We start from the raw sequence: 22,587 nt of genomic DNA, 5'->3' as shown, positions 1-22,587 counted from the left end.
TCTTGCACCTAAAAAATATTTTTTCTACAAATGTCACTTATATATCTTAAAAGTAAATAAATAAATAATAATAAAAATTTACTTACTCTATCACTCTGCAAAAACATAGGGCAATAGGTATTTTCAAGTAATTTGTATGCATGATCATAGGCTCTAAATAATGGGGTTGTTGTTCTCAGTTTGATCACATTTTCTGGGGGACCAGCAATAACTGAAATAATTTAACAAAAGTCTTTTTAATTTTCAGTAAAAGTTAAAATGTGCAGCAGCTATATAAGGAATACAAAATCTTGTCTCTCCCTTTTTTTTTTTAAGATTAGCAGTTAGTTTCCAGCCTAAATTTTTCTTTAAGCATATAAATGGTCAAAATGCATTTTCAGTCTTAATCCTAGCCCTAGCAATTAATAAATAACAAGTTTGGTTTACAAAATTTTGTGAAGGAGATGAAACACTTAAAAATTAATCAAGGCCTAAATTGCTACTGATGATCCTATTTTGAGAAGATTACATGTTTTCGTCCATTTTTCCAAATTGCATATTTTTCATGTTCTTATTCTACAGCTGAACCCAAATAAGACTTTTTCCTAAAAAAAAAAAAAAAAAAAAAAAAAAACACTCTTTTTTTAAAGTTCTAAATTCAAATTCAAACTAATTCTTCAAAATGTTTTGTACAGACACTTTTTTTTGCTAAACAAAGTTCCCACTTATCAACTTACAATTTCATAGTCTTAAAAATCAGATCTCACGACACCAGAAGAACATACTTTTACAAAACTATACTAGTTTAATAAGATGTAAAGAGGGATAATTCGCTTATCAAATATCTTGAACAAGAACATTCTTTTATCTTTTAAGCACTTGACTGAGCTTTCATGATCTGACTATTTAACTTCTAATATATGCCTAAAACAGTTTTTATTCTGTTTTGAAAACAAGATTTATACTAATACTATTACCATAAATTACATTATGCTAAAAACTACAGAATATTGTTATGAGGAAGACCAACGTACATCACACAGTAATGGTGATAAAGCAGATAGGATAATGCCTTCTTAGGTTGCTATCACACGTCGGTTTGTTTCGAAAGAACAACTGTTTGGAACAATTTTTCTGCTTTGTCACAACAGCCAATCACCACAGCTCGCTTTGGGGTTAACACAGGGAAAACTGGTTCTCCATTACAAACAAGCTAACAGCATTCGGCGCTGATAGCTGATTGGTTGAAAACGAACAACTTGCAACTTTTTTCGAAAGAAGGAAAAAGTCGCACGTCTTTCTTTCAATAGTAAACCAGGCAGAAAAATTGTCCGAAACAGTTGTTCATGTGAAACAAATGCCGTGTGATATGGGCCTTACAGTGATACTCCAAATGCCCTATTCATATTTTTAGCATTTACTGACAAATATTCCTAAAACTTTTCTTAAAAATATCACAGAAATAAAAAAAATTCTGAAAAAATAAAGAAATTCATTATACAGTCAACTCTAGGTACCTTTTATTGACTCCTTATATTGATTCAAATTGATTCTGTAAAAATGAAATAAATTAAGTTTTTATTCCTTTATGTTAAATATACTAATTATTATACTATCACATATAATAATATTTTCTCTTGTTTAGTCTGTCCATTTAAAGAATTTCTAGCTATCTTGCCACTAAAAAACTTTTAGATTATATATTAAGATATATATGTAAATATAGGCGTGTTTTGTAGCTTTAAAATAATTGAACGTTAATCAATTAAAATTTTTATTTAATAGAAAAAACACAACTCTCAAAATCTACTTACTGCTCTTAATTTCTTGAACTATATCATCATCAAAATTTATCCTATCCAGAGCATGAGAGGCAAAATAGGTATTATACATTTGCTGAGCTTGTAAATGTAATGCTTCTAATTCTTCCTTGGTCAAATCAGGATTTAAAATTCTTGTATTAAATTCATCTAAGACAGAATGATATGATTTGAAGCGCAAATGAGTTCAGATATAGTGTATTGCATTTATTCAAGACAATAAATTCCAACTCATTAAAAATAATAACTAACTTACCAACACTCAAATGAAACTGAAGAACATTTAATGCTGATTCTTCTTTTAAAAACTGCATGAACACATACAACAAGCGTTGATCTTCTAAAATCGTTTGCAGATCTGTATATAAGACCTGAAATAGAGAATGTTTTATAACATTTTGTTTCTTTTCATTACAATAACTTGTTAAAATTTGCACACAAAAATAATTGAACATACTGGTCTCCTGTTGACTGAATGCGAAGAAATGAAGTTGGATAAAAATTCCACCTTTGGCTCAGTACTATCAGGTAGATTTGCCATCTTAAAATATATTGCGTGCCATTAAAACCAAAGAAATGTCTACAACCATATATGAAATATAACATTATGAATTATTTCTATAAAAATACTCACTGGTGTTTTATCAAAAAACAGAATAAGTAAATGATTAATGACATCCTGCAACAAAGTTAAATATGAGTAAATAATACAGGAAACTATATATATCTTATACATATAATCTTAATATGCTTATTCAAATGAATTTAGAATTTGTCATTACATGTTTAACATCTCAGAATTAATGAATAGCATAGTAAGCAACAAATACAGTATCAAGATAAACACAGATAATTTTTATAAGGGAAGACTTACAAAATGCAGATTTGACACAGTTTAGTTCACAAATTGAACCAATCTTTGTATAAAGTGATACTTATACAATGAAAGGTACAAAGAAAAGAAAAATTTTGCCGTGAAAAGGATAACAAGAATGAAAATATGTTAGGAAAACACAAAAGCAAGGTTTCAGGGCAGGTTGAACTTTAACGAAAGTGTCTGGAAAAAATGCTCTAGAAGGCATATAAAAACATCTGATGTGTACACCACATGACTTCCTTGTACGGAATATTAAATTATACGCATTTTTTCTTGCATTTCATTTAAACTTATTGGATTGAATTAAATCTACTTCGCCAACAGCGCATAAACCACAATAGAATAAATGCATTCTTTAAAATTCACTCTAGTATTTGTTTACCATAGCGACACTCCGGCGCTAGATTCACTTAACAGTATTAATAATTATATAACAGTTAACTTATATAATAATTATATAATGGAAACTAAGTTAACTGTTATATAATCCAATAATTATATAACAGTTAACTTATATACTTCGTTCATATTATAACTCAAAATGCACAAAATTTATATCATTTAAAGAATATAATTATCTAATCGTTGCCACATGTTCTATTCAAATACTATAATAAAGCTAGAATGATGTATAAAAGAAATTAAGCAAACTAAACAAAAAAGAAACAGTTTTTCACAGACGATTGAGTATTTCTCATTTAATTAATTCAGTTCTCACTTCGCGAGAAGGCAAAATTACATAAAAACTCAAAATATCTATACAGTCAAAAGTCGTTAATTCGGACACCCATAATCCGGACCTCAAAGCTAAAATCTTTCTGCGCATGAGCCGCGTTGACGCATGCTCATAGGCGTTTTACGCGTGCGCGCAAGACATTTACGACTGCATATATGCGTCTGCGCAAGCGCAGAATATGTTTTTGCATGCGCGTTTAATGTATAACGGACGGTATAAGCTAAAATTATCTAATTATCTATTTTAGTTAATGATGATGATTGCGTTGTTCCTTATTCTTCGAATTGGATCCGGCTTATTATTTTTTGCAGACTGTAAAAGCAATTTTATAAAAGTAAGCTTGAACTTTCGATTATGTCAAATAGAATTTTTGATGCTGGAGCTCCCAAAGGATCTAGAAAACGAAAGTATGTTTCGATGTCCATCAAACAAAAAAACAATTGCTACAAAAAATGGATAAAGGTATATCCTTTGTTTATCTAACTGCTCCGAAATCTGTTTATCAATTTCACGCTGCTCTGAGCGGGGGGGGGGGACGTCGTGGCACGCAATGAACTGAAAGTTGATCTGTCAGCACTATCATTATCTTCAGAGCAGATGTTTTTATTTTATTCGGCTTATAATTCCTTACTAAATGTAGTATTTAATCTCGATGTACTCCGTCTTTGATATGATTTAAATCAAATTCCTCGTCATTATAAATATCACAAATACAAATCAAATAGTTTTCTGGTTGCAGTTTTCTAATTTCGGCTATGCGTAAGGTACGCATGTGCGCGTTGAAAGAAATGTTTAATAAAGTAAACAAATAAATATTAAGCTTCTTTTTTTGTAAATTTTGATACCCTTTAGATCATAATTGCTCATTATTTTATAAATTACGGTTTAATATTTTTAATTTTATAATTTCTGCATGCCATCTTACCAGATTTAAACTGATGATCTATAATCCGGAAAAATCGATAATCCGGAATCGCCGAAGTCCCGATGAGTCCGGATTAAAGACTTTTGACTGTATTAAAAATTAAGAAGTAAATCTTAAACACTTATTTCTTCAAAAAAATTCCAGAAAGAATTAATTGATTTAATTGGCAATAATAAATGAATGGGTTATCTTTGTTGTTGTGAAGCTAAGTTTCTCTAGATTGGCAACAAATCCACTAGTCTCCTGTTTCAAATGTAAACATCAATGGCCGCCATAAAAAAAAAGGCTTAGCGACACTTAGACAACTTTAAAATTGTTGATAATTCTAAAAATATTGCATACAGATTTACTAAAGGCATAAAAACCTTAACCGGAAGATAAGAACAACATAATACAATAATTTTTAAAGCAAAAAATGTACAATTTACAAACATATAAGAGTAATGAAACTGAGATCACTGAGCCGGGTAACAGAGTGGAAGTCTTGGTAAAAAATAATATTCAGAAAACAAACTTAACTGGATCTGCAATAATATCCATCACAGGTAGGAAAACAATACCAGAGAAAATTTCTCGAACCAATGATGTCGCAGTTCTGAAAGGAAAAATTATACTTTATATAAAAACAAAATAAATAAATAAAAAGAAAAGAATACAATAAGTCACATAGATTATACCTGCAATTCAGATATTTTTGTTGCACAATAAAAGGTAAGAGATTTGATGTCAGCTGCCTTAAATAACCGAGTTCTGCTTGACGACTTCGCATTGCAGGATGCAGCTTATCGCCTAAAAAACACAATACTTTCTCTTCCATATTAGTTGAAGCTTTTTCTAGTTTCATAGCTTGAAGATAGCAATCTAGGTGTTTCAATAATGCATTAGCTGCTTTGTCAGTTATGAGTTGCACAATATCTACCTAAAATTTAGAATTAATTTCTTAGGTATATCAGGATGTTTTTAGCATTTCAAACATCTAAAAGAAATATTAAGCTTGAATACAAATTTGCACTGTAACTAAGGTTGGTTAAAAATTTAAAATTCATATTAAAGTCTGAAGATATGAAAATCCTTAGAATGTAATTTGAAAGAAGAATCCTGAAACTGGCAATAAATGCTAAGATATAAAAACATATATAAAGCCTATTCATTTATAATTTTAATGCATGTTGTTGATTCTAAAGTAAATCATTAGCAAATCCATGGGCATAACCAGCTCAAAATAGGGGGTCCTATTATGACTCCTATGGCTACACTGTTCTTTTACCTATTGCTGCGTCTTCATATAGATAGATAATTATTGTACAATTATTAATGATAATTATGTTAATAAAAATAATTATATTATGTCCTTTATTATTAATTACAATAACTTAATGATGTAGCATAATTAAAGATATATTACATTTAATTAACATATTTATAATTATTATCTTACAAACATATTCAATATATATTTCTTTATTTCTATTTTTCACCTTAACCATTTTAACCTTTGTTAAAATAATTTCAAAAGGTGTAATAAAAAAAATAACAATGAACAAAAATAGAATAATCCTACTAAAAGTACTTCTAGTATTTTACTTCCATTTCTGATATACATATTCACATACATATAAAGAAATATTAAAATAATTTTGAAATTCATATTACTTTGATTTCACAATAATACAACTATAAAATTTAATAAATATTTAAGTTCATATTTCTATTACTATATATAATTATATAACTAAATATATTGAATATAAAAGTTGCATATGCATAATTTATTTTGGACATAAACTGCAAATAAAAAGGCACACATTTTTCTGCCCTTTCAATTTGATTCAGCAATTATAATATTCTGGAATTCCATTTTTTTGTGGCTGTTAACTGGCAAATATAACGTTGTCAACTGATATTGCTTTGGCATAATGCATATGCATTAGTGCCAAAGAACTTCTGTGCTCTTCCATCATAATATAGCTATTGTAATTTCCTAACCTTTTCAAAGCACTCGTGGAATGTTCACATTTGCATGTTACCAACAGTGTAACTGCTATGTGCAAAAGTATATCAATATTTGGGAAAAAGTCTGTAAACAAAAGCTGGTATGTCTGGGAGTTTTGCTTGGGAAGTAGACATGAAATGCGGTCACGAACATTTCATTCCTTTGTTTAGAAGTTTTGGAGGTTGTAAATGGTCTTTACATGTTGCCTTCTACTTATATACAGCAATTTCATTTACATGATCAGTGCAAACTGATGGTAGTTTGTGAAACAGATGTAATGCAGTCTTTTTTAAATAGGAAAATGGAGATTTTAATTGGAAAATGAGATGGTCAAGTAAAGGAGCTGCTAAAATAGTTTTGCAGTAATTAAACACAAAATCACAATAAACACTATTTTAGTAGACTTGCTTTTGAATGATGTGTGGCATTTTAAGCTCCACACCTAATTTTAAATGCATATGGTAAAATATGACAAAAATATTTGCAAAACTCTTTTTCACATGTTCACTCTCAAAAATATAAAACTCAGTTATTTCCTGGGCCATATTATAGACTTCAGCAACATCAACAGCTTATCCCTGAAGATCAACTATAATTCTTTCTAAATGAGATAGATGATGATATGCAGTTATGAATGCTACCATGAATACATATGAAATGATTGAATGCAGCAGAGCCATAGCATCTCATTTACAAAGCACAGTCCATTGATTATACATGTAAACATTTGGTTTGGTAGAGTACACAATATGCTCCATGGCCTTAGTGATATTGAAACAACTTTGATACAGATGCTGGTACGCCTAACGCTGCATAGCCCATTTTGTTCCAACAAAGGTTTAATATTATTTTTCACTGACTTGAATCATATATGGCATTCTAATTGACAATTTAAGTGAATAAATCATTTCATTTTAGACTTAAAAAAATAATAAAAGAAATTTCAATTGAACCAACATATTGTGAATTAAAGTAATATTGCATGAATATATGATTACAAGATTTGGGCAATGAGAACTGCAATGCACGTACATTGCTTTGGAGCCTAAGTTTTAATACGAGCTTGAACTCCAACTTTCTTTGACAACATGTTACCAGCTCCATCATAACTCTGACCTCTGATGTTGCTCATATGTAGCCTGAATTTTGAAATTATTGAAATTAAAGAAGATGAAATATTACCCTGTAATCCTATTCAGTCTGAGAAAAATCTAGGAGTTCTTGTCTAATATATATACTTTTTACTGCTGACAAGTCTTATGCACTATGATAAAGTTTCCATATTATTTGAAGTAACTTCATCAGCGATTTAATGGAATAAAATTTAATTTCTTCAATGATATCTTCCTGAATTATTTGGTGTTTTATAGTACTTTTCCCAGCTTATTTTGCATGGCAGATGACAAATAAGTTGCATTTCTCATGGCTTGAGAACTTAAATGTTGCTGTAAATTTTCTGCATAATTAGACAGCATTCCGAGAACATATATTGCCTGGATTTTCTGCCTGTTCAAGTTTTTTTCTTGGAATGTACATTGTGAATGAATGCACTGACTTAAAAAAAGGTTTCTTTCTTATGTACAAAAAAAAAAAAAAAATCATTATATTACAGACAGCAAAATCAATTTCAAAATGGCACTTACCCAACTGCAACATGGTTGATGTGTATTAGAAATTTATTAAAAAAAAGAAGTGTTGTGGTGCACAAATTTAATGCAACCTATGAACAAGTTAATTTCGAAGTGATAACAGTTTTGTAATGGAAGGATGCATTTGGGACCAGGAAAAGAGACATTGAGATCGACTACCAGTATCAAATCCAGTTATTGATCATGTCAACAATGGTCGATTTGCTAGAATGCATCACTGAAGTTGCCAAATCAATCATACTGGATATGCTTTAGAGAATGTGGTCCAAGGTTGATCATTGTATTGTTTGCTGGGTAACACATGAGGTGCACATCAAAAGACTTACTGACACCAGATAAAACTTGATTTTATGCTGAAACTATATTCATAAAAGCAAAAGAATATTCTAATAAAGTCTGATTCTATAGTTACTGCAAATCAAATAGTGTTTTTTCCTGGAAGGCACCTATATTTGTATTTTCTTTCAAATGCAGCAAAATGACTTAATTTTGCATTTCTTCCTCAGCCTGTCTTCTTTTTCATTTTGCACACTGCCATTAAATGAAGCAATATAAGAAATATTGCAAAGATATGGAGTATTCCAAAAAAATGCAAGACTCCGTTTATGATTTATGAAGGAGATTATTGTGAATTTATGATTTATGAAGGAGGTTATCTTGAATTCCGAAGCTGCAAAAATGAAAAGGAAAACAATACAGAAAACCAGACCTTTGTATGTGATAAGTAGTTTAAGACTCCAGGAACATCGACCTAAACAGTTCACCCAACCTTTCAGCTTGCAAAATGGTGGAAATACCAGAGATCACCCCTGAGACCTAAACTTTTCAATTTGCATGTGAATGGCATTCCACAAAAGCCAACACCATACTAGCAATTTACAGCAATCCCTTCACGAAATGTTTTTCTTCATCCAGCATTACAAGACCTTAACCAGGCACTTCTGACCCAGTTAGTTAGACAAAAAGTGAAAATTAGTGTAACCAAATCTATAGCTGTTCTTTTCACAAGGATAAAAGAAGATTGATGAAAACATAAATCTGTATGATTCCTTCATGGCCTGGGTTAGATGTGTCACGTGTTACTTATCTAGGGGGAATCCTTGAAAACAAAAAAAACCTCTCTTTTCATATACAGTCTATCATCTAGAAGTTCCAGGTCCATAAAGCTACATTAACTGTCCAGAAAGACGTCTATCTCTAGACAACAAGTTACACATCTACAAAACCATATCAGTCTCATCTTCAGTTATGATTGCTCTGTTTGGCCACTCTCCTGCAAAATCAATCTGAAGCAACTTCTGACTGCTCAACATTGCATCCTAAAACAAATTAATTAACTGCTCGCCATGATTTGTCACGAATAATGTAATCCATGAAGCATAGCACAAATTCATGCCTACTGCATCTCCTGGCACACAATTTCCACTTGAATATTAGGAACTCAAACAGCAGCATCAATCCTATTTCTAATTATGACTGCAATTCTCACAATTAAGTGAAGCGACCAAAGGCCATCTTAAATAGTAATGTCTTTGTCCTATAAAAACTACACCTAATTTCTCAGCAACATAATACCTATTTTCAGTGGATCCCATCCCATGTGGATATTTATGGCAACGAAATGGCAGACAAACTAGCAAAGGAGGGTTGTGGCTTTTTAACTCCCTCCTCTTCCACCCTTACCTATCTGGAATTATATTATCTGAAAACATCACAAATCATGGTGGAGTGGTTGCTGCTCTCCACCCATCTCTGGTACCTGGGCAGCAAGCCTGGTTGGACTCTAACCCTTAAGTGTGACAGGTGCTCCCTAACTGCACTCTCACATATTGTTAGTGGTCATATTATCAGCTTCTCTTTCAAGGAGGGCATGAAAACCTTTGCCACATGCACCAAGTGCCGAGAACATCAGGCATCTGCCGAGCACATATTAAGCTACTTGGGCCACTTGAGGGAGGATATTTACTCAATCCCCCCTCCTTGTGCTCGACTTTCTTAGAGTCAAGGATCTTTTGGACCTTGTCTGACTTTGGCAGAAATTAAAGGAAAAGCAACAACAACAACATGGTTTAATGAAGAGTGGTTATGTGCAGAGTTTGGCACATTCTGTGGCAACTTCTACTAAGATGGCTGCGATAACATTAAGTACTTTATTAAGATCTTACTGGAATATAAACTTATTTTATTACTGAAAAAAGTCAAAATCCACTTACTTGTAAAGCTCTTCTTAAAAGACTAGAGAAAAGGAACCTTAATGAAGTCCGAATTTCTTGAACAAAATCTTCATCTTTACTTAAAGAACTAAAGGTGGAGAAAAAAACAGATGTTCATGGTTAAGATATAACTATAAAATACAGTTTCTTCCCTTCAAAATAAATTACAGCCCTTCTTTAAATTCAACAAGTAACAGCATTTTCTGGAAACTAAAAATTCATTTCAGACTAAACTGAAGTATCAGCTGAATACCAAATATGACAATTTTGTTGTTAGATAATGAGGTACAGTCTTATTATAGCAGTCCCCAAAATTTAATCACAAATCAACCGAGATGCAACATGTAGCAAGGTATAAGAACCTGCAATGAGATATCTTGGTTGATTAGATATAATATCTTGGAGACCACTATAATAAGAAAGCACTGATAATGATTTTATTCTGATAACCATAGTTTCGTTGTTAGATGACCTTCTTCTGGCAATTTTTTTTTTTTTTTTTTTTTAAAGCCCAAAAGGGTGTTAGCCCGAACGGGCTATCAGTCTCAAAATGGTACTTGGCAGCATATTGCTTTAAACGTTTGAATTACTTTTTAAATTGTGCCATGAAATAATATCATCCTGTATTATTTTTAAAGACATTAAATAATGAAGAATCTGCATAAATGTATGTATGCCTCTTGTGCTGGGAAAAATAACCGTACCTAAGGCCATCAAATTTTGAATAACGCAGTCTTCCACCCGAATATGCGCATCTGGAAGCTTGAATTTTGAATTTTACATTTCATATTTTGTAAAATTTTAATGACTTTTAAAGAAACTCAATGATTTGAAAGCTAGCAATGGTAACTTTGTATGGATTAAAACATTGTTATCACTAATGCACAAGACTATATTGGAAATTCTAAAGATATGCTGTTTTTAAATATTTTGAGATTTTGCTATTCAACTGAATTTTATGTATAAGCACAAAGATTATGATATTACATTAATACATTCCACACATAAAACATTAATAACAAATAGCACGCCGCCAAAAGTTTAGCAATCCATCTTCACTGTACATTGATATGATGCACTGAGAAAAGAAGAAAAAAAAAAAAAAAAAAAAAAAAAATTCATCGGAAATTTTAAACACATGCTATTTAAAAATTCTGCTGTTAAATTTATATGGTGTAAGTGTGAAGAAAATGATACTTAATAATATAGCTAAAAAGACAAAAAGAAATGGGTTAGCAGGTGCGAGTGCAACAGCAGACTGGAAAATTGGGAGCTCAACATATAGAAAAACCTTAACAAAGCCTTTTGAGCCTTTTGAGATTTCTTTGGTCTACTTAGTCTGCATTTATATATATATATATCTATACAACTTAATTTGATTGTGGGATATTTCTCTCTCAGTTAGTTCTCCATTTTTTTATTACGATTTGCTATTTTTTCAAATGGCTTATTTTTAAACAATGAAAACAGAACCCCTCTTTTATTTTCATTACATTGAGGTTTTAATTATTTTGGGGCAATCACAATCACAATCATGACTGGCATATAATGCTGAGGCTATGTGCAATGCTGATTTTGTACAATTCCCCGATTTTTTTAAAAATTATTATTTTAGCAAAAACAGATTGTTATATATATGGAGAATATGATGGCGGGGAAAAAAAATTACAGAAGGATTTCTTGAAAAGGGGGTTTTCTTTTTTAATGTATCATATATTACTCATTAATTATTAAAAATTTGTCTTTTAAACTGCTAAAGGCTTTTTTAATATGTTGACATGTTGATAACATTTGATGACTTATGATAATTGCTGACAGTAGAGTTATCTAAATTTTTTTTTTTTTTTTTTTTTTTTTTTTTTTTTTGGCATAAGATAGGTTTTACCACATTTGAAAAATGTTAAATGCAAATACCTACCTTTTTTTATTACATTTATAAAATTATAATTATTATTATCTATTATTTTACTTTATATTAAATTACACAATTTTGCTCAAAGAAGAATCACAAACAGATAATTTCTTTACATTTAAATACATTCATCATAATAAACTCAATAGTTTAAAATTCTAAGATGTAATGTATTAGTAATCATACAAATTATTATGGCATATTCAAAAGATCAAGAATAAAATTTATGCTTTAGTAAATTATTTTGATTTTAAATAGCTGGCAACCAAAATGAAAAACTATGCATTTAGAATGCATGCATTATTTACTTACAGAAGTAGGGTTTTAGATAGAAAAAGTGAAAAGCATATAAAAAATTATCTTTACTTATGATCTATATTTATAATCCAAGATACCTTATAATTATCTCTATTTATGGTCCAAGATACTTAGGAATGTCCTTCAAAAAAACAAGTATAATATAAGCAATGAATTCTCTTCAAGGATTTGATTTAGTATGGCTTAGTTTGTTATGGCAAAGCACACTAGGGCTAACTGCTTAAGAAGAGGGATGCCTTCATGGAGGACTTTCTAAGTGAAACTGGCTTATATATCTGCTACACATGGGAAAATCCATGAAAACGGTCATGCAGCCAGCCCTTTGCCTGGATTTGAAACCAGATCAGAACTACAGTATTTAGCAATTTTACTACTTGGCTGTTGGCGGGCTTCCTCTTCAAGGAAAAACATTCCACTTTTCCAACAACACAAAATAACTTTTTTGGCAGATTTTTTTATTAAAAAAAACTTGGGTAACTTTTATTAGGATGTTTTACAATTTATTATTCAAACAGCACTTTTATAATAAACATGAATTAATTTTGTAAGATATACATACCTGTATTAATATACTATCTGAAATAAATTTAGAAAATAAAACAAAATTTTACAATACCTTATGCTTCATACAAATTTATAATTTTCAAATGCTTCTATATAAAAAGATTAAACTGAAGGTGATGACTTATTTAAGTAACACTGGCAAAGACCAAAGATGTTAATTTCTGGATTATTCTTACTTGATTTATAAAAAATTCTTGATATTAAGAAACAGAAGCTGTAATATTACACTGTTAACTAATGTAAGATAAAAATATTAAGTAATATATGTATTCATTATTTTTAAATGAATAATACATACCTATACCAAGAATAAATATGCTTTTCAATCACAAGATTCAATATCTGAAATGTGGAAAAAATTTTCTATACATTTATTGAAGAATCTAAATGAAAAATTAGATTTACTGGAGGAAACATAATTTTAATCAAGGGAGGTAAAAATAAAATTTTCAAATCTTTTCAGCATGGAAGAAACCTTTACATAAACCGGTACTTATGTATTATCACAACCAGGTTGGCGCGATTTGTAAGTTTGAGTAAAAAAGTATGAATAGAAAGAAAATGTACATTTATTTATTACAGATAATTTTTAATACAGTTTTTTATATTATTTTGTTTTAAAATATAAAATAGCAATTAAATCCTTCCGGTTTCGAATTTGAATAAGTTGCAGAATTATTTTTTCGTCGGAAATCTTTTGGCTATTGCTTTTAGCACTGATTGAAAACCGTCTTCGCCATTAACAGCTTGAGCTTGGTGCCATATAAATTCGATAAGGTATGAGTCAAGATGATGATGGGCTGTTCCTCTCTGTTTTTTGTTGTGCCATTTGGCTGAGCCCTACATGCGCTCTACATGTTGTGTGTGAACGCCCGTGTTGGGATCCACAAAGTTATATTTGTGATTAAAAGTTCCATGCAGAAATCCAGCATTTTCGAACTCACTTGTATTGTATCCTTTCCAGCAATCCGAATAAATGATGCTTCCTTCCTTGATATTTTCGCAAATTTTTTCCATGAAGGTAACGGCGCTTCTGTTAGGTACAGTAACCAAAAAAAGGCTCTTTCTTTTTTCGGCAAATTCCGCCGAAAACCCATTGCTGTAGTAGTACACGCCCGGTGTTATTTTTTCTTTTTACAAATACCCATAGTTAAAGTATTTCAGGGCATTCAATCTAACCAGTAAGAAAAATAATTTCTTTACGAAAAACTACGTATAACACGTAGGTTTGGCGTAAGTAGGGTCGCCAAATTTGGCGATTTATGCGAATTTTGGTCTGGTTGCGTTAATACGTAAGTACCCATAAACCTTTCAGAATGGAATTACATATAATGATGTATAAGTACTAGTGTATTACAAATACAGCACATGTTATAATGACTCCAGGCTTTCAAAGCACAATTACATCATTAATAGGAAAAGAAACATTCAAGTCAAATGTTCACAGTTTTGACAAAGTTTTCATGTACCTATTCAGTGTGGTATAACAAATTTAAGTCCTATAATACAAACTACTGAATACTTATTCTAGTATCAGCCAATCCATCTGAATGGCAACTACAAAAACATTTTGGGAACTACTCTGATATGCACACTCAAGTCGCCAAATTTCTCGCTGCCATATTACTATCTAAATTTTTTGTCTACATTTCGAACTTTAAGCCTAAAATGTCTCCAAAAACGCGGTTTTCGCACATGAAAAAATTACGTTTTGAACACACAATTTAAGCTAAAAATCCGAAACAAAAACAAAAAATTTAGATAGCAAAAACGTAAAGTTTCTAACCAAAAATATTTGACAAGAATCAATGTACACAGCGACATGTTTTAACTTAAAAAAACAGCTACGAATGGCACAATGTAGGCAACGAACGAATCTACAAACTACGCACACCTCGCTTTAATAAATTAACATAACAACAATAAATTTCAAAGAATACCATGTACACAGCATCCTGTTTAAACTTAAAAAAAATTCTACAAATTGCACAATTTAGGCAAGGAAGGAATCTACGATCTACGCACTCCTCGCTTTAATAAAATAACATAACAATAAATTTCAAATAATACCATGTACACAGCATTCTGTTTCAACTTTAAAAAACATCTACGAATTGCACAGTCTAGACACTAAACAACAAAATAAATTTCAAACAATTTAAAAAAACAACAATAACGACAGAAATTCATACTAAAGAACCAATGAACATAACATTCTACAAAATAAGAACAAGGATAAAATAAAATGCACTTACCATGAATTAATGCGTTTTCGAATAGCAGAAATATAAATTTCATACCGCCTTTAACATGCCGCCACGTAATCACTATCGTATTTACATGACAGCCAGACACACTATCCAGAAAATTTATACTATGGTTCACAAATAAATAAAATCACAAATCCCTACTTCAATCATGCACTGCCATTAAAAATAATCTCCCAGACCCTCTTTCCATACTTCCAAATACCCACTACCCCTCAACAGGATAGCCACAATGATATTTCCTTTTGCCGAACTTCAATTCAACAACTACCATTTTATCTTTCCCTCCCATCTTCTCAGACACAGAGGCGAATCAACGAGCTCCAGTGAAAGATTTTTCAACGTCAACAGGGTTGCCATAGAACACACAATCGTGCCAAAAACCAGCGCAGAACACATATCGCCACATTTGGTGAAATTAGGGCGTATATTAGAGTTGTACCATAAATTTCAAAGAATACCATGTACACAGCATCCTGTTTAAACTTAAAAAAAATCTATGAATTGCACTATTTAGGCAAGGAACGAATCTACGATCTACGCACACCTTGCTTTAATAAAATAACATAACAATAAATTTCAAATAATATGTGTACCATGTACACAGCGTTCTGTTTCAACTTTAAAAAACATCTACGAATTGCACAGTCTAGACACTAAACAACAAAATAAACTAAAATAAATTTCAAACAATTCAAAAAGACAACAATAACGACAAATTTATACTAAAGAACCAATGAACATAACATTCTGCAAAATAAGAACAAGAATAAAATAAAATGCACTTACCATGAATTAATGCGTTTTCGAACAGCAGAAATACTAATTTCATACTGCCTTTAACATGCCGCCACATTAATCACTATCGTATTTACATGACAGCCAGACACACTATCCAGAAAATTCATACTATGGTTCACAAATAAATAAAATCACAAATCCCTACTTCTATCATGCACAGCCATTAAAAATAATCTCCCAGACTCTCTTTTCGCACCTCCAAATAGCTACTACCTCTCAACAGGATGGCAACAATGATATTTCCTTTTGCTGAACTTCAATTCAACAATTTCTACCATTTTATCTTTCCCTCCCATCTTCTTTGACACAGACGCGAATCAACAAGCTCCAGCGAAAGATTTTTCAATGTCAACAGGGTTGCCACAGAACCTGCAGTCGCACCAAAAACCAGCGCAGAACACATATTGCCACATTTGGTGAAATTAGGGCGTATATCTGAGTTGTACCACATTTTGTTCCAATTCCACTAAACCCCAGAGAAACTAGCTGGGTCTCGAATTCATTTCCAGAGTACAATCCAACATTATTTCAGTTATAAATTGCTTTATAAGTGGATTAGCTTTGCAGGTGGTGACAAATAGCCACGCTTGGCTAGGCCACCCAAGAGACTGGATTTAAGACTGCATGGTCTGCAATGTCTCTTAGCCTGAAGAATGTGAAAACAAGATGCCTATTTCATTTTCTGTCTCAAGATTTAATCAAAGCAACACTAAACTATCACTTAAAAGGACCATACAAAATAATTATGTGTCAATATTCTAATAAATTAAGTAATAATGTGTGCAATATTCTAATAAATTGAGTAAAATTATTTAACATAAAATATATAGTACTATTAAAACCTGATGATGAATATACATGATCAAACCTGTATAGAAATGACAAATTTGTACATTAAAATAATGCTACAAAATAAAATAATTTTTGTAACATTACAAAAATATTATTTAATACCTATATAGAATAGAAAAATGCCAATATAAAATTAGGGGTAGGATAACTTCAGAATACTCTAGATGCTAAATAAAGCTCTATTGATTTCAAGAACAAACTGGCATTATTCCTTTTTTTAAGAAGGGGAAAAAAATAAATAAATAAAAAATTGCTACCTTTTATAAAAAGGAGGATAGGAAGGGCTATAAATATTTGTGCATTAATTAGTGACGGATGACTATGTGCATTTAATCATACTGAGGTGGTATTATTAGTAAGTACATCTATCTAGCATTCGTTTTTGCAAATTGAAGTTAAATATTCATTAATTGAAGCTCTGAACAAACACTGAAGATACTAATTGGCTAATAATGAATTCACAGTAGTCAATAATCACATATAATGCAGTTCCAATCCCTTATATCTTTACTGAAACTGCTGAACTAGAACTTTAAATTTATAAATTTGACTTGTCAGAACTTGAGTTAAATACGTTTTTTCCTCTCTCTCTCTTGAAAAGAGGGACTTATCTCAGTTCACTTCAAAATTAAATATAATTTCTGGAACTTATATATCAGTAAAACCACCTTGATGATGTTTTATAGAAGAAAAGGAATAACTTATAATTGAAAAAAAAAATTAAGCACATATACACATATTGTTACATACATATTTAACATTTTAATTAGGTACTGCAAAAATTAATCAAGATAATAGCTTACAGTGCTCACTCCCTTTTTGTTCTGGTGGAAATTTTGATTACTGGTAATCCCTTTAAATTATTGGTTCATAGGAGTCATCTCTTTAGTGATTATGAAGTAAAATACTGTATTCCTTCACTGCAAGCAAATCTCCTAAACACATAATATTTAAAGTGAGTTTAAAAAAATGCCATCTTAACAGCATTATGGGCATGTGGAGCAAACTAGAGCTCTGGGGCCTCTAATACGGTAACCACTCACAGAAATGAAATGTATATATATATTACCATGGGGTCTGTATGCTGGTAGGCCACCCAAGCTAGGGCCCACTGGGACCATGTGTTAGGATGGCCCTGCTGATACCTAATTAGATTCAAATCTTATACTGTATTAAAAATATGCTTGAATATGCTTTAATGATTGATTTTAGGACCTAAAACAAATAATTTTGCAATACAGCACAGAAAAATACTGGTGTGGCATTAAGTTTGATTGAGGCTTACATAACTAAGGCAATAAATTATATTCTTAGAAATGAAAGCTTTGTAAATTTACTTATCATTACATATTAGTCAAAATATTTAATTTAGCTGATATGAAATAAATAACAGACAGTGAGAAATAAGTATAAACAATTATACTAATCTCACAATAACTGTCCTCAAAAAACTATTAAACCATTCTAAATGGGACGCATAAAGAGGTAAATATCCTGAATTTTTCTTTGTTGAAAACAGTAATTTACTGAGAAAGAATTCAATGGCTAAATGGATATTTTCTTTGGCAGAAACGCCTTTATGGAGAATTTTTTTAAAGGGAATTGTAATCCATATTTATCTTATTCATTATTTGATTACTGGATGCAGAAACCAGGACAAAACTACAAGTATTGTATGGTTTTATCCCAATCACAGATGGAGCATACCTTCAAAAATGAGCAAGATTGCTTCAAAACATTGTTTAAAACTTCTGATCAATAGAAAAATTAAAAACAATATCTTTAACAATAAACTTCCATAGTAAATGGAGAGACAATACCTTATTTTCTTAAACATAAAAATGTTTATAAATTGCATTACACAATTTAATTTTTATTAATAATATAGTCAATATCTTTTATTTATTTTTAAAAAATATCTTTTTTTTTAGATAATAATTTGGCCAAAAAGGAAACTATTTGAAATATTACTTGTTAAACAAATAATCTCATAATATGCATTCATATCATGAATATTCACATATGAAGAAAATAATACAAACTTCTTCAAAAGCTTGGTCAACTTCCTTTGGCACTTTCAAGTTCATCCATGGTTTAGATGTATATACATTTAACTCTGGACGGTGTCTCTTACATTCAATGACACCGCATCTAGAACACACCGTCCGAAGTTTAGAATTCAGATTTTCCTAGGAAAAAAGAAGCATTAAAATTAAATTTATTCATGATTGTATTTACATAATTTTAAAACAGATAAAAAAAAATATACACACATGCCTTAAAATCTACGGGAAAAAGTAGCTGAATTTTTTATTACACATAATTTTTACAGATAATTGAAAATACAATATAATTTCAAATAATTACATTTTTTGGTCGTTTAAAAGTCATTATCACATTAGGTAATGGGTCCCCTTTCCTAGAAAGGAAAAAGGAAACAAAAAATATAATTACAATATTCCAGGAAATGCATCCTAAAAATAAGATGTTAAATCGATTGCATGCATGTAAAATATTAAAATTAGCAACTTAATAAAATATAATACTAACCTCAGCAAAATATGTGCTCCAAAACAACCAGCAATATAGCAGATACATATTGATACTCCGCTCATACAACTAATAAACATTAAAATTTCAAAAGAAGTTAAATTTTTATACGAAATTTGAAGCTACATAATAACTTTTTTACGGGAATAATAAACTTTCTTAAAATTAATAAGTAAATATTAATAAAACATAAAGATAATAGCTTTCGGAAAAACTAATGAAATTATAAATACTTACTCGAATAAAACAATAAATAAAACAGAAATTAAAATCACTATACTGGAGACTATGATGAAACACCTTTCTCCAAAAACACAGTTTTTCCAAACTGACACCCCTTCGTTTCCATCCATGCTCGTATTTCTAAATTATGACTTAAGAGCATATACCATTACAGCAGAATATAGAATACAGCATTATGACTGGTAATAAAACAATGCATTTAAAACAATGTATTTAAAACAATGATACTAAAGCTATAACAGACGATCCATCCCACTCATGCACTTTTTTCCCACAGATTTCCGTATTTCAACACACACACAGACAAAACACAGAAGTCTTAAAGTGCACTTTAATCTAGAGAGACATTTTGCCCGAAGGATAGAAATACTAGCATTGCTCTCATAAATAAGAATGGATAGTAAAAAATAATACTGGAAACTGCAAAAATTTTTGTTTTCCTATATCCTTATTTGTGCCGTCCAGACGGTATAGTGTAAGGCTCCTGTATACCAGGCTGAATCATCATTCGCCATTTGCGAACTCAAGTGGGAATATTTATGGCGGCTGCATAGTTATCGGCGCAACAATTTCTTGTGCTTTTTTGTGTACAATGGGGGGACGTGCAGCTAGTAATTGCTCAAAATCCTTCACGGAGAGTCATACATTGATAAGATTTCCTAAAAATAAAGAAAAATTTAAATAAGTAATTGCCGAAGAGATAATTGGGAACCTGGTTCAGGTGATAAACTTCGCCTATTGCCTAGTAAGTATAATATTATTTAGTCCTTCATTTAGTTTATATCTCTTAAATGTTTATAATGTGAGAGTAAAGTGTAATTCTTGTGTACAGTAATCTAAGTATCTGCTAATTTCTGCCATAATAGCTATAATTAAATTGGTCTAGAGTAAATGTACCTGTCGCCAAGCATCTCCAATGTGGATGTTATGAATGTGGGAAAGAAATTTCGCTTTTAATTCAATACGTATATTTTGTTTTCTTGTGCTAATTGCGGAAATTATAGTAATGTAATATGAAAAATCATTAGCATATTGAAATTAATTAAAAAATAGATATATAATTTAGAAAAAGTTAAAATCTGAATGTTTGTCAAAGATATAAGTAATGTAAAACGCGCTTTTTGCATGTAAGTATTTCAATATCGTTGACATTACTTCTAATTTTTTTGCTTATTTTATAATCACTATTATCGAAAAGTTAGATGAGTTGTTTTATGCATGGTTTCCACTAACACTTCTTGGTTAAAATAATTTCCAGAGTATTGACATTGAGGTCTAAAGTCAATAGAATACTATGGGATAAAATATATATAATTTGCTGTCAATAATTACAAGGATTGTGCAAGTACTATTATATTTGTAATCACAGTATTATTCACTTTGGCAATAGAGTAAAAATTTACAAATGCACGCAGAACATTCAGAAAGGCACATTGAATTTCTGAAAACTCGCATGTGTATTTTTCGTAAAATAATTGTAGTATTTTTAGTGCATAACAATCAAATCTGCCTGTAATGATGAATTTCAAAGGCTAAGTCAAAATTCATTTCATGAATTCAATACTTCTTAAGAATTTAATCTCATCGAAATAAATCCTCATTACACTGATCTGTGTTACGAAAGAGATTTTTATACATGATAAAAATTATTTTCTGAAGCCTTATTTTGAGTTGTCATCCCTGAATAAGAAACTGCCTGCATATTCAGAAGGCTCCTGAATGTTATGAAATATTTCATACATTTAAAAGAAAGTTTTTCTTCAGAGTCTTGTACTATTGTTTCCATAAACGAAAGTGTTTATAAGTTTGTTTTACATCATATTTAATTAACAACGTGTTCTAAAGTTATTTTTTTAGTATGAATTTAGTGATTTTATTGAAATTTTTGTTAAAACATCAATGAGATAAACTTATTTGCACACTTCACTATTTTTCCATTTGACACTATTGAACGTTTTTATTCATATCTTATTTATTTTACTCTACTAACTAAACTGAAACATCTAAAGCGTGAGTTATTTTGAATATGTTTTACAAAATATATGTGAAATTTTTAGAAGTGAAAAACCTCTATATGCTATTCGATAACTAATAATTTTCTGAAAAGTTTATATGCGTGGAATCTCACGCTTTAATAAAATCAATCTTTAAAAAACATGAGACATTTAACCAGTATCTGTGATAAACGCACCAAAACTGCAGTGCTTTTCCTTTCTCGCCAAGATCGAAAAGTTGATGATTCAGCCTGGTTATATAGGAGCTTTAATATAGTCGTATGGGGAGCCTGACTGCGATGCTGAAGGGCCCGGTATAGAATCCCGGAGAACATATAGATGAAAATTGTTTGTCCCTTCATAGGAGATAGCGATGGCCCCCTATAAAGCGTTTTCACAATAAAATGGTCACCACTCCTGGTCTTAGTAGTGACCAATGCCGTTATAGGCAAGTGCCCGCCGTTGGGGGAAAACATCCTTATCCGTATAGAAGAATTTAATAGTCAGATAAAAACTCCAGGCCGAAACAAGCAAACTAAAGAAATTCTCTCTCACTAAACGTTTACTTCATTTTAATCAACTTTAATTCAGATTTATTAGCTGCTATTACTGATCTTATTACTGATCTTCGATTGTAGCTGCTATTAATTTTATTGCAGCGGTAATGTCAGTAATATGCGTCGAATTTCAATAACGTACGTTCATATGGAATAATAAGAGGAAAAAATATCCGTTGCCTGTATGTTCCAGAAACTTCTGTTCCAGTCAAAAAATTACATTTTCTAATCTCTCGTTCACTGAAGAAATTTCTAGATTGGCAGACCTTATCTCTTCCCAAATTTTGTTATGGTGGCTAACTTCTAAGACGCAGCACTTCAGATTTTTCCTTCCACC

General features: G+C 30.7%; 1 protein-coding gene across 1 annotated transcript in view; it reads right to left on the bottom strand.

Moving 5' to 3' along the window:
- LOC118182577 (sorting nexin-14-like) overlaps positions 1 to 20,019 on the bottom strand; it is a 60,635-nt gene extending 40,616 nt beyond the window's left edge. Inside the window, exons 1-13 of the mRNA XM_035351953.2 lie at positions 19,694 to 20,019; positions 19,457 to 19,525; positions 19,274 to 19,325; positions 18,949 to 19,095; positions 13,285 to 13,328; positions 10,193 to 10,280; positions 5,015 to 5,256; positions 4,857 to 4,932; positions 2,434 to 2,478; positions 2,257 to 2,340; positions 2,056 to 2,170; positions 1,794 to 1,949; positions 87 to 211 (exon numbers count right to left, since the gene is read on the bottom strand). Coding sequence (XP_035207844.1) covers positions 87 to 211; positions 1,794 to 1,949; positions 2,056 to 2,170; positions 2,257 to 2,340; positions 2,434 to 2,478; positions 4,857 to 4,932; positions 5,015 to 5,256; positions 10,193 to 10,280; positions 13,285 to 13,328; positions 18,949 to 19,095; positions 19,274 to 19,325; positions 19,457 to 19,525; positions 19,694 to 19,809 — 1,359 coding nt within the window. The 5' untranslated portion in view covers positions 19,810 to 20,019. The remainder of the gene's footprint in view (positions 1 to 86; positions 212 to 1,793; positions 1,950 to 2,055; positions 2,171 to 2,256; positions 2,341 to 2,433; positions 2,479 to 4,856; positions 4,933 to 5,014; positions 5,257 to 10,192; positions 10,281 to 13,284; positions 13,329 to 18,948; positions 19,096 to 19,273; positions 19,326 to 19,456; positions 19,526 to 19,693) is intronic.
- Between the last annotated feature and the right edge of the window lie 2,568 nt (positions 20,020 to 22,587).

Source organism: Stegodyphus dumicola, chromosome 6 (assembly GCF_044657685.1).
Source record: "Stegodyphus dumicola isolate Sdum_Otavi_A_Nest chromosome 6, ASM4465768v1".
Classification (NCBI taxonomy): domain Eukaryota; kingdom Metazoa; phylum Arthropoda; class Arachnida; order Araneae; family Eresidae; genus Stegodyphus; species Stegodyphus dumicola.
This window is presented reverse-complemented; position numbering and strand designations above follow the sequence as displayed.